At 37.2% G+C, this 13,433-nt stretch overlaps 1 protein-coding gene across 1 annotated transcript; it reads left to right on the forward strand.

The window, feature by feature from the left end:
* The first annotated feature begins 462 nt into the window (after window positions 1-462).
* ZDBF2 (zinc finger DBF-type containing 2) lies at window positions 463-12,694 on the forward strand. The gene is made up of 6 exons (XM_086465974.1): window positions 463-486; window positions 1,093-1,144; window positions 1,655-1,706; window positions 2,294-2,399; window positions 3,206-3,333; window positions 9,874-12,694. The coding sequence occupies exons 1-6, from the start codon at window positions 463-465 to the stop codon at window positions 12,692-12,694; spliced, it is 3,183 nt and encodes a 1,060-aa protein (XP_086322100.1).
* Window positions 12,695-13,433: the final 739 nt, after the last annotated feature.

Below are 13,433 nucleotides of genomic sequence, written 5' to 3' on the forward strand. Positions count from 1 at the left end.
GCTCAAAATAGAGTAATTTCAATTTAGTTAATATTGAGGAATTTATCTTCTGTTTTTGTAGAAGTATACTTAATTTCCTGAGTGCTAGCATCCAAAATGACAACAATATTTAATACATAGGGTCTGTGAGGAAAAGAGAAGGAACAAAGTTTTTCCAGAAGGAATAGTTAACGTTTGTGTGGGAAAGACTGTCACTGTCAAAACAACTTCTGTAATAAAAAGAAGGATGTCCTGCAGCCTTCAAGAACAGATCTATCTGTTTTATTGACTGATGTGTTTGCAAAGTGGTACAGAAAAATTTACTTGCCTTATGTCATGGAAAACGTATGTTATTAACTCTATTTTAAAATGCTCTTTATCTTCATTGTTGCCAGGTGGGTTGAGAAAAGATAAGTGTCCCGCACTGCAAATGGCCTCCTGCTCAACATTTATTGTTTCCTAGTCTGGAGTCAGCTTTTGTGGATGAAGAAGGTTGATGACTCTAAGGTTTGTACTAGAAAGCTGATTTTATCCTTGCATTCCATAATGTAAAAGGACTGTGTGAAACTCGTAAGCCCCCTGTGTTTGGGCACCTGAAAGCATGTAACTGCATGTTGCTGCAGTCATATTTTAATTAAGAATTGTGGCATTCAGTGTTGGTTTGCAGATCTTTTGAGCAATGAGGATTACTTTTCCAGCCTGGATAATTATTTTGTGTGGCCTGGGTCTTGTATGGCTTTTATTACATCTTTCATCTTTATTGTAAAGGCAACTTAGGAAGTAATTAAATGAATTTGACAAGGTTATTGCTTAATAACCTAACGGAGTCTAAGCTGTATCCCAAAGTCTAGTATTTGACTTTGTTAATTAGATCAGAAATTAGCCCCTTCTATCAAAGCTAACACGCATTGTTAAATATAATATTAGGGTAACCTAGTAAAACAGGAATTTATTTTTACAATGCAGCTTCATTTAAGTCAAGTCTCAGTCTATAGCTGAAACAATACAGTGCTTCTGAACAGCTTAGAGCTTGGACTGAAGGATGAACTTGAGGATGGGCTTTACTGTGAGATTTTGGTTTTTATTCTCAGTTATTTCATTTTTTACTCACAGATGTTTGACAGAATCAAACCATCTGATGAAGCTTCTGCTTCTTCAGCACAAGGTGAGAAGCTTTAAGTAGATATTTTTGTGGCAGTTACTTTTTTTTAAATGTAATAACTAACAGTAGCATTAGTTAACCTTGTAGTTTCAATTGCAGGCTTTGATTTCCTAAATTTCATTATGGAACTTAGATGGAAGAAGTGACTTCTGAATCATACACAGTTTCTATGCAGGTGTAGTGTTCTTGTCCGTAATAAGCTGTTTAAGACATCTTATCTCGGTGATTGTGAATGCAGCAGTATAAATGTAGATTGCCTAGTCTTGATCCCAGACAAATCAGTAGAAAAATTCCCGCTCACCTCAACCACGAAAGAGTAAAGCTTATTTTTGGAAGCTCTTAGAGGAACTTTGAGGACAAAAGGATCTCTCTCTACATGCTTTCTTGAACTTACTAAACTTTTTATCCTCCTCCAAAATAGGAGTTTTGACAAACGCACTGTAAGAAGTAACTAATTACAGGTAAAACTCCATCTCTTTGATATTGTTTTGTTGTGGTTTTTTTTTTCTATAGGAATCGAAAAACATGCTGTTGAAGGCTCTGTACGACAGGATAGCAATAGCAGGTAAGTTAGGCGATGATCTAACTGGCATCTAGCTTACTACTTACACAAATTAAAACAGGAAGAATCTGGTTTTCAGCCTTATCTGTTATCTTATGTAGTGGATGACAGTGATGCAATATAGATCAAGTCTATGATGGAAGTCTTTTTTGTCTTGTACCTACATACTATTAAAAACTGTGGGGAAGGTGCATTGTAGTGCCCAAAGCTAAGGTGTGGTTGTCAAAATTTCTTTGTCTTTGGTGTTTTGTTTTGTGTTTTTTTTTATTTCAAAATACTAAAAACCGGAAGAATGAAAAGGTGATTCTGTGTTTTAGTAGAGACAGTTTTTTTCAGATTTCAGCCGACTGAAATTAGTGTTTGTGTTAGCTGTGCCTTCAACCTGTTGTCCTTTGTTCTGCATTTAAGAAAAATTTTCTTTAGTGAAATGTGCTTGGGAATACCTTAAAATATGTAGTCCTACTTGCCATTACATTTCTGAAATAGAAATGTTTGTCTTGCAAGTTTGTTCCAGCTGTATAGTGAGATAGATATTTAGAATTTCCATATTAAGAACATGAATTAAACAACATATTACCTGCTTCTTTCAGTTTACACACAAGAGGGCAAGAACATTCTCGTCCTGGAGTATCCACTGTGCAAAATAGACAAGGATACTGCAACTGTTGCCATGTACACTACAGTAATCTGGAACAGGTGAGAAGGCTTCTCCATAATTCAGCAACAGATAGCAAGGGGTACCAAAAGGCTCTAAAATATCAGTCTCTACAACTGAACAACCAATAAAATTGTTTGGAGTGAAAAATAATGTGAATTGCACAATGTATGCACTGAGAAGAAGATAACTGTTAACTGTTAAAAAGATGCTGGTGGAGTGGCATGGCTACTGCAGTCTGCTTTTCTGAAGTGGCACACTGCTGTGCGTTGCATCCATTAGGTTTATTTCTGTGGCTTTAATCTTGAGATCTGTATATATTGTAAAGTGTTAGGGTGAGTATGTTAGATACCAAGGCTGAAGAGGTTTGAGCAACTATTTTCTTTTCTGCTCTCTGGCTCTGTCCGTCTCCTGTCTTTTGGACTTTTTTAATTAGAAAGTAGAAGCCTATTTATTCTTCTATGCTTATGAAAATTCTCCTTAATTCACATGAAATATAGGGGTTTTACTCATATGAAGTTCAACAATATTTTAATAGTCATTTATAGATACATTTAGAGTATTTGTACTAGTTACAAGAGATTTATGAATCTCTTAGCTGTCAGAGCTGATTTAGGTTCCAACTTGGAAAGGTGTTTCAACACATTTTAGTATTATTTGAGACTCCCTAAGCATGCTTAAAAATCTCATTGTGTCAAGGCCTTAAAGTAGAAACAGCTGAAGGTTTTTCTTTTGATTTAAATATTTTTGTAGCAACGGTGTAATGTTTAACCTGGGAAGTAATTTTTAGGAACGGGCCAGTGTGTTAACAGTGGTATTAAACTAGTCATGTTTTATCTTTCGCCAGCATGTTTTCAGCTCCCAGCACAGACATTTTACCACTTACTGTAGGAATCGTGTGGGTACCAGTAGCTTGATGGAGCGTTTCCTGCAAGATGTTTTACAGCATCATCCCCACAGATACCATGACAACAGGTATAATACAGCTGGCTTTTTTTTTTTTTTTTTTTTTCTAAGTATGTGTTGGTAGAATGCATGTGTTAGCAGTGGAACAGAAATAAAAATTCATGAGCAGTAAATTTTGCCCATTTGACGTGAAACTTTCACACTGAAGAGAATTTAGAAAGGAGTGTATTTATATAAACTTTGTCCAAGTATGTTGCTTTTGTGTTGTCTCTGCATTTTTAAACTTTCTTCACTACTTAAGGATTTGATACAACACTATTGATGGCAATGAAACGTGAAGACATGAAAAAAGAAGGAATATAAAAGGGTCAGTGGGTATAATGGCAGACTATACATTCTGACATGCATTTACAAATTCTTTTAATTTGGGCTTATATGTTATTATAATTCTGGGCTTTATGTATATATTTAGCAGTGTATTTCATGGTATGTTTTGAAAGAGTTCGTAATTTTGGTTTCTTGTTTGTGGTAATGTCAGGTGAATATTTCTATGTTTATTTTTCCATTATCCTTGCAGTTCACACTTTCAATTAATACTTACATGAATTACATTAATTGGCCAATTCATTAATGCTCAGATTTTGAAAAGTGTCCTCTTTATTGATCATGTGCATGTTTAAGAGTGCTAAGAGGGTCAGTGTGTAGGTTTTTCTCTGTAGATGAAGGGAAGTCAATTAAAGCTCATTCCTCATTCGCTATGTTCTGCAATGCAGACAGAAATCCCAGTCTGAACCGAGTACAGTGTATCTTGATATACAACTCTGCTGTAGATCTGACAAACAAGTAGAAGAGTCTTTTGTCTGAAGGCAGTTATGTTGTCCAAAAAAGCGGATTATTGCCCGGTGTGCCATAAATCAATTTAACACACATGGGAGAGATACCGTTTATTTATTCAGGCTTGTGCAACCCCTGGTGCTTGGAGGCATTCCACAAATCAAGCACAAGCACGACACAGGGTGTCTGCAGTACTTATGCAGAAATCGGTTACAGTGTGCACTCCCATTATTAATAATTATTTAATAATTAGTATAAGTCAGTCACTGGTCTTTCACTTCTCTTCTGCAGATTTGGGGATTTCTGTTACCACAATCTGGTCAAAACAAGTCCATAAAACTTTCTTCAGAAGGTCCTAGTTTAGACACTGAGTTTTCTTCTTATCTTAGCTGTGTCCTTGTGGTAATGCTTTGTATGCTTAGACTTCTCATACGGTCTCCTGCTATCGTTCATTACCAAGGCCATCCAGCCTTCTGTTGTGTTACAGCTATACTGATGCTATCAGGAATGTGACAGAACAAGCTAATAGGCATGTCTATGACAAATTAGCCAGGACATGTACACATCACTACAAATAAACTAATTCTTCCATCATAAATAAATAAATTTAATCCTTCTAGCTTAAGAACATCAGCAACTTTTTTGCCATGGAGAAAATAGAAGATTCACTTTAATGCAACACCCAAATGTAAAAAGCCCTCTCTTGAGGTGTTGCTAATATAAGATTATTCCTTTGGTGAACAAAACCTACTAACTAGGAAAAACAAACTACCCGTGTTCCTCTTGAGTTTTTGGAAGAAGGAATGAGAAAAATAAGGTACATAATCTAGATGAAGTTGGAGGGAGAAGGGGGAGGAGTAATCCCAAATCTAGACAAAGTTTGAAGGAAGAAAAGCAAAGATGGAAAAGAATGTGTGAGTAGATTTATGTTGCAATCCTGCTCTGAAAAATGACTGAAAAAGTCACATTCTTAACTGACATCTGGGGTAAGAATTGGATTCTCACATAAAAAAACTTGGATTGTTACACAGGTTTTACTCAGTTGTTAAATACTTGGTTTTACTATTTACCTGAATTCACACAAGGGATCATAAGAGTGTAATTTAAAAGCATTATAGAAATATTTGTGAGACTTTATTTATTATGCAGAACCAGTATACCTAGTAGTGATGTGGAAAACCTGAAAAAATTCATCAGAGCTTTGCCTTATACTGAATTTTAAATTATATTGTTCTGCCCCTCCCCCAGTAAAAAACCCCGCAAACTACGAGTCATTCCTTCCTCCAAACTCTTGAGCATTTGAGAGAGTAAATCTTCACTCTGCTTTTGGGCTTGTTTTGCAGCAAAACTGTCAGAAGTTCCCAACTCTATAGAACTGTAGTTCTGTTCCCTCCATCCCAGAGACATTTGCTTATAAGTAAGTTTTGAAAATTGCATATAGGCTGTTAAGTGACCTAGAAGGCTATGAATTTGCTATATTTTTTCCATACCAAAATCAGTATATTCCTATATTCGTTCTTCCAGCAGTATCCAGATGCCAGGTGTTTTCATGCGAAGGTGGAAGAATTCTGAAGTGAGAAAGTTAAAAGTTTATTTCTACTGCCTTTGGCCTTCCTTTAGATCTATTTCTGATCTGTAAGATTTTGAAGTTCGAACAAAGGTGCTTTATCTCAGACTTTAGGTGAACAAGAATGCCTGTAGGGCACAGCAGTTCAGGTGACAGGCCTTGTTTTGATCATCTGATGTATTTGATTACATTGCATTCATATGATAATGGAAATAATCCTCTTTTAATGTTTCGTTATATGAGGTTTCTCCTTTTGCTTAATCAGTCCTGTAGCCCTTATCTGTATTCTGATGAATTATGTCCCCTTTTCTTGGATAACCAGAATTCCACTGTATTCTAAAAGATGATGCACTTTTGAGGAAAACGTTACATTTTTGGAGTACACACAAATATTGCAGGTTGTGTCCTAAAATTGTATTGATTTTCTTTTAAAACAATGCATCTTGAGCAAGGAGGAGTTGTATACTCCTCTTAGTGAATCAATGTGGCTTGTTAGGGTCATGCAAAATGTGCTGTAAGTTTTATCCTCTCTCATCAAAATTTGACTGAACATCCCTATTGTGTTCCTTTATTTAAATTATTCAGAGGATCTTTTAGCATTTCCTTGTCATCTGAAGCTTTTAATACTTTACTCTTCAAAAATTTTGAAAGGGGCAAGTTAGTCATAAAACTTAGCCTGAACCGGAGGGCGTTTTGCTTCTGATCTTTTGTTGTGATGATGAGTGATTGTTCAAGCTTCCTATTTGATATTAGCAACCAGTTCTTGGTGTTTGATTGGGTTTTTTTTCCTCCCCTAATGATTATTTAGCTTTTTAGTAGACTCCCAGGGACCTTAATGAAAGCCTTTTGCATATCAAGGTAGTAAACCTTCCCTTCCTTATCTACTCTACTATCTTTATCACTGCCTAACACTTGATCCAAAGGTTAGCAAAATGCAACTCTTCCTTTGGAGAAACCTTGATGGTGGCTAGATCTTAGAGTCTTCCAGCTATTTTATTCTAATTGTTGTTACCAGAGCTAACTTGCTAGGTACAGGTCTAAAAGCTTTTAGTTGCTATGAAACTTTTTGTATTCCCACCTATAGCTTCATTATGTTTTTAAGTATTAGCAATGTATTTACTACTTCTAGTCTTTAGTAACTGTAATTACTTATAATAGAAAAGTTTTCTTGTGACATCTTTTTCTTCAGGCTTTCAGCCTGTGGTTGTGTTCTATATGCATTACCAGGAATAAAACCAAGGTCTGCGTCAGGTATCATTTAAACATCCTTTACAATAAGGAGGAAAAATATAATTTGGCATCTCAATTATAATTTGGCATCTCAATTATGTCAATTTTTGTTTTGTTGTTTCCTTTGACCAAAACAGCCATGTCTTCTGCACAATTCCTGCTTCTGGTATGCAAGAGCCATGACAGCTACCACTTTAGTTTCCTTAGTTTCACTTAAATTGTGTATTATTACAGTATGGAAGGGTATATGTATTCGCACATACTTCACTCCTACATACACACACTCTCCCCACACACTGTTTTGCACATGTCTTGTACATGCTTTTGAACACTATGTAAAACTATAACAAGTTAGATGGGCATGGTGGCCTTTATCTTCTAACCTCTGTAAAGTAAACAAAGATAAAATTTTACAACATGAATTTTTCAGCATTTGGTGTTTGTACTCTCAAGAAAAACCTGGACTCAGTTTCACTGATGGAGCCATATGTAGTGAGTCTGTAATAACTAGTATCTTTTTTTAGAGCTGTGTTAATACAACTTGCACCATTAGTTCACATCAAGCATTGGCAGTCAGTATTTGATACATACATCACTTCAGTGAATGAAGAAGAATATGCTAATAGCCAAAGTAAAATATAAGTTACTTCATTATGAATAGCATGCAGTGCTTTATCACTTTTCATGTAGTCAGTGTGATTTTTGTTAAGAGTTGCAATGATTGCAGGGGACTTTGATCTATGGGATGTTCATGGACTGCTGTTGTGTTTCCTTGGAAGACTTTTTTGTTTGGTGGACAGTGCTTCAGTCCCTGGACTGTGAAATACCTTGTAGGTCTCGGTCTTCTGATAACTTTAATTTCCATGCTATTTTGCATTAAAAGTTGTTTTGTTTATGACTTAGTGGCTCTGTAGTTCTCCTCGTATGACCTCAGTAAATAGGGTTTTCAGCACTCTTGATACTTAGTACTCTGTGAAGCAGTCTGGGAACTGTTAGTAATTATTTTTGAGAGGCCATGGTGAACGTGTGGTGTTTCGGAAGGACAAGGAAAAAACAAACGCATCAATTGTCAATCATCAGTAGGGGCAGAGAGAGGATCTGCTTGCAGACTTCTTTGCTTAAATTACAGCATTTCCCTGAGAACTCAATAACCAAACTGTTCATAAGAGTCTAGAAGGCAATGAAGTGATGAGTAGTGGTTACTGCTGATTTAGTCAAGAAAAACCACGTCAGGCCATCCTAATTTCCTTCTTTGACAGGGTAACAGACCTTGTGAATAGAAGATAATCATCCATCTTGGTGCCATCTATCATGTTGCATCTATCGTGTCATCTCTCAAAAGCCCAGCTTTTGGCATGTTCTTTTATGAGGTTTATAAGCAAGCTAAGGAAAATGCAGGTTGAGATTAAATGGTGATGAAATGCATATGTAGCTGGCTGGAAAACTGTTTTCTTAATTGCTAGTGGCTCAGAGAGAGAGAAACCAAAATCTAACGGTGGATCACAAGCTCTATCGCTGAGCCCTATCCTGACATTTGAAGTAGGTGCTTTCAAGTATGAGTTATTGGTGGGGGATTGGGGGGTTTTGTTTGCTTGTTTTGCTGGTGATCCTATGAAGTATGATTTTCTGGACTAAACCTTGTTAACTCTGTAGAGTTCAAATGTCAGTTTTAAATTAACTTTTTTTAAAATGTTGGCCAAACCTATCTTTTTTTTTTTTTTCCCAACTATAAAACAGTTCTTCCAAGCTGAGAATTATTCTTTTATCTGTCATCTCTCAGTAAAAGGCTGAGACATGGCTGTATTCAGATGAGTTCTCTTGTGATTGTTTTTTCAGTGTGAAGTAGCTAGTTAGAAATACTTGCTACAAGTTTGCTTGGTATCACCTGGCTTTACTAACAACTAATGCCTGAGTCCTTCAAGGACTTCTGCACATGTTGACTATTAAGCATCACTAATTCTGTTGTCTCCTGACTGATTTTTAACTTTCAATAAATGTGCAAGCTGGATGTTTATAACTGAGGAAATTACTGTACAATAGAATTTAGTCACAGTACTTCTGTTAGCAGATGAATGCACCATAAAAGGTGCATGGCCGTCTGCCATATATTAACATTAAAATCCGTCTGGGTCTTGCAAAGTCTGGTTATAACTTTAAAATGAAACATAATATTCTCCTTAGTTATTTACTTTTTAAAAAAATTATTTTAACTGAATTTGCTCTGCTGTTACACATTGAAGCATTGTGTGTTCTTGTATTGCATAAGAGAAATAGTCCATATCTGTCTGTTCTGTTAATTCTGCAAGACATAAACGCTTGCATTTGAGGCAGTCCTAAAGACAGAACTGCTAGCTACAGAACATATAAAAATCTGCTGTTGTCACAGTGAGGATGAACAATCATAATTTGGCTTCTCATAGAAGTGAGTCAGAAGCTCTGGTATGTCTGTCAGAAACAATAAGTGTGGAATTGCTTGGCAACATGTGCAGAGTTCCTATCCGGCAGCCATGTTTTGTAGGGAAAGGGCATTCTTACTTAGTAGTATTTTTGTACTGTGTCAAATTATAATGTTCTGTCTCTACAAAAGCTCAGTATTAATTAATGATGGTTTTACCAGGGAAATAGCCTCTTTATAGGCTCACAACTTCAAACAAAGGAAACTTTTTCTTGCTTTGCTGTATTTATAAAATGATCGTGTTGTATGTTTGGCCATTCTTAATAGGTGGTTGTGTGAAGAGGCTAATTGGCTAATGTCAGAATTGTTATCTTTAGCTTTGTGGAATGTTCTCTCCTCCCCCTCCACTCTTTTTTTTAAAATGGAATATCTTTGCTAAAGTAGCAGAAGTGGTGACTTGGGTTTGTTCATTAGGTGTGATGCACTCTAGGTAATTATTCTTTTTTTAAAAACCAACAACAGTATTGTTTGAAAAATCTTAAGTGTATTTATAGAAGGTGGGTTTTTTTTCCCTCCCCTTTAGACCAACCTACGATGATATGCCACTCCCCGTCACTCCAGAGCCTGCTAGGATTGCTTGCCTGTCCCCAGAAGAGATGAAGAAAAACAGGAACAGAGACAGACAGGAAATTTCCAGCAAAGACCAGGAGTCCATTGGTGAAATATGCTCTTCTGCTCCATGCCTGTCTCATGAGGGCACAAAGAGAACTTCTGTAACACAAGCGTTTATTCAAAAACTAGAAAGAAGGCAGGAACATGTTATAAGAATATCCCAGCAGTCTACGGGCATTTGTAGCAATGAGAAATGGGATACCCTGAAAGATGCTCAAATTGCGAATCATAGCCATGAAGGCCAGTTTACAGCTGTGAGCCCTGTACCTCAGCGTTTTTCTGTCAGTCCTTTAATCCACAGTTCTTCTGTTAATCCTAAAACAGGAAAAAATGTTCGAAATTTGGCAGCATCAAATCTGATTCTGCATAGTGGATGTGGTAAAACAAGAATGGAGGCATGCAAAAGTGATGTGTTATTGAACCCATGCTTGAATCCTGCTCCGGCACTGGTTCACCCAAAATGCCCTTCATTTTCTCATCAGAATCCTATGTGCAGCCACAGCAATTCTTTATGTATTACCTCAGGTCAATCTCTCTCAAAACGAGATGGTTTACGAACTCAGGATGAAACTTTGGTGTCTGATTTCCATCTCAGGGATACTGTGGGTATTAGCAGCTCCCTAGATCTTGGGACATCCCCACAACTAGCAAGATGCAAAAACATGAAGACGAGCAGAGGTGATGAAAGTTCAGTGGATGAAACTATTGAAGATGTCATTTTGAAATACTGTCATGGAACTACATCTGAAGAAATTTATTTCAAAGAAGAGAATAATCCCTGTTTAACCTTTTCATCACTTCTGGACCATACTCATTTAGAGGGTTCTGAAATGAGTTTTGACTGTGATGCACCTATTCAGGCAGGAACAGACTTACCCAAGGCAGCTATAAAAGATATAGAATTCCTAAAAGAGATCCAAGTAAGTTTGCAAGATAAAGACTATGGAACACAGCTCTCTTCTGTTTTAAAAACTGAGTCAGTGCAGAAGACAGAAGCAGTGAAACAGAATGTTGTAGTTCATACTGAAGAACCAGTTCTTCCAGCTCTGCCTCATGTGCCTCCTTCTTTTGTGGGAAAAACTTGGTCTCAAATAATGTATGAAGATGATATAAAAATTGAAGAACTTGTGCGTGATTTCAGGGAAGGTCGTTTTCGCTGCTACTTTGACAGTGAATCTTCAGCCAACTGTACAGGGAAGAGAATGAAGAAAAAAAAGCAGAAGGATGAAAAAAAGAACAATATTGTTGAGGGTAATAGAACAGAAAGTGCATCGGTTAAAGCACTGCCAGAATTTAGTGAAGCTTTAAGTGGTGGCTCTGACTTTGATAACCCATCTTTAGCCTCAGATACACTATGCAACCCGCAAATTCTTAAAAAGCCTAGGAAAAGGACATGGCGCCTGGCTTCAAGATGCCAGGTGGTTAAAGTCAGCCATGGCACCCAAACAAGTCTATTGAACTACCCTGTAGCAAAAAGAAAAATGTCTAGAAGGGAGTCTGATCCATCTGATCAGAAGGGAAACATCGTGTGTCCAGAGAATGAAAAAACTCCAAACATGAAAACTAGACTATGTGCCCTTAAACTTCCTGACTCCTATAGCAAGATTATGAGTCCTGTACAGCCGAAGACAGTGGTGTATGTACTTTCTTGCCCAGAGATAAAACAATGTAAAGGTAAACCTACAGATATTCCCAAAATGAGGAAAGATAATCCCAAAATGAGGAAAAATCATAACTCCACAGATAGCAAGGACTCTGTAAGGTATAAATATAAACAGTGTTCTTTTAAGTACTATGACCCACTGACAAATCGAATTCTGAAAACACCTCCGAAGACTACAGCTGGAGAAAAGGCCAAAAAGCCCTCCCACGTTCGACAACTTTTCAGAAGTCTCAGTTTTGATGTGAACACGAGGAAACTAGCTGATGCTCAGAGGGAAAGCATGCCATCAAAGTCACTCAATTGGTCAGACTTCTATAGTTCATCTTCAGCATCTTTCCTGCCAGATCCAGATAAAGGGAATGATGCAGCCTCAAGTCAGAAGGCAGATGGATCTTCTGTTTCCACAGAAAGAACAGATTTTCTGGTATCTGGTCACCTTTCGCCTTTGAACTCTCACCAGTCTGTGGTAGAAGGAGGTGATAGATTAACTCCTTTTAACACTAGAGTTACCAAAACTTCTCTGACTTCCATCAGGAGTGAGCTGTTAGAGAGGGAGAATCCAAAGGCAATATGGAAGAGAAAAGAAGGCACTAATAAAGAACCAGTTTTTTCCAGAAAGGCTGCAGGACCTATGTCTGTTAGAAGGAGAGGAAACAGAGTAACTGCAGGCAAACAAACTTCCAGAACTAAAAAACAGCAGAAAGAGGGGATGAGAAGGAAGCTTTGTCCTCGTGCCCAGAAATCATCTGCTTTCTCCATCCATAGGTGCCAGACAAGGAAAACTACAGTGGGAAAGCACCTTAAGAAAGAAAAGCCTGATGCTAAAAAATTAAAGGTGAGGAGGAAACCAAAAAGGACCTTTCTGAACTCAACACTTGTCACAGGGATTCCTGAAAAGAGGCAGAAAGTCACATCAGAATCTTTTCCCAAGAAGCCAGAGCGAGCTTCTTCCAAAGTCGGGAACTGGGAAGTAAGTGGAGATTGGGGTCACCCTAGCGCTGTGAACCAACCCTCTAGAAGAACTTCTGCTGTACCGTTACTTCGAAACTTGTCCTGTCCTACCAGGTGAGAGCTAGCTACCAAAAGAACTTTTTTTTTTTTTCGTAGACAGCACCTGGAAAAAAGATTGAAGAAAAGGAAGGGGAACAAAAGGAGGTCATAGATGAAGCAGTTGAAGTGCTAGAGCTGCAGAAAGTGCAAAGCCAGTCTAATGTGAAACAAGTACAACTGTAAACTGAGCTCTTGTTCCTGGAATATGGGGACATAATGTATTGCACTGTCCTGTTGTGTAAAGCTGCAGAAATCGTGTGTTTGAGTTAAAAAGCACTTAGAATCCCATTTACTAGACTTTACCTGTACATCAGAAAAATAAGCTTGAAAAGTATCATACTGTTTTTATGGTATTACCAGTGCATAATAGTGCACTATAATAAGGTAAATTACAAGCTGTATTATTTAATTGTGCCTATTCTGATTTTTCCACATAATTCTAAAGTGCAAAAAAGTACTCAGTTCTTATGCTAGAAATTAAATGAAGATACATTAATCTGGGCTAAATTCTGTGTATGTGTTTTGTGTTTATGTGTATGCACACCTCCTTCAACATATAATATATACTTGCCTATGGAGTGGCATTAAAATGACTGCAGTATGATACAATTAAGATCAATTCAGTGCTTTCTTGAAATGAAATGTAATTGTACGTGTATTTATATTGACTTTTTTTTCCTGAAGCTGTGTCCAAAGCAGTTATTTTGGACAAAAAGTCACTGTGGGCTCTCATCAAGCAATAATGGACCATGCTGGTA

Source organism: Leptosomus discolor, chromosome 5 (genome assembly GCF_034619465.1).
Source record: "Leptosomus discolor isolate bLepDis1 chromosome 5, bLepDis1.hap2, whole genome shotgun sequence".
NCBI classification, from domain to species: domain Eukaryota; kingdom Metazoa; phylum Chordata; class Aves; order Leptosomiformes; family Leptosomidae; genus Leptosomus; species Leptosomus discolor.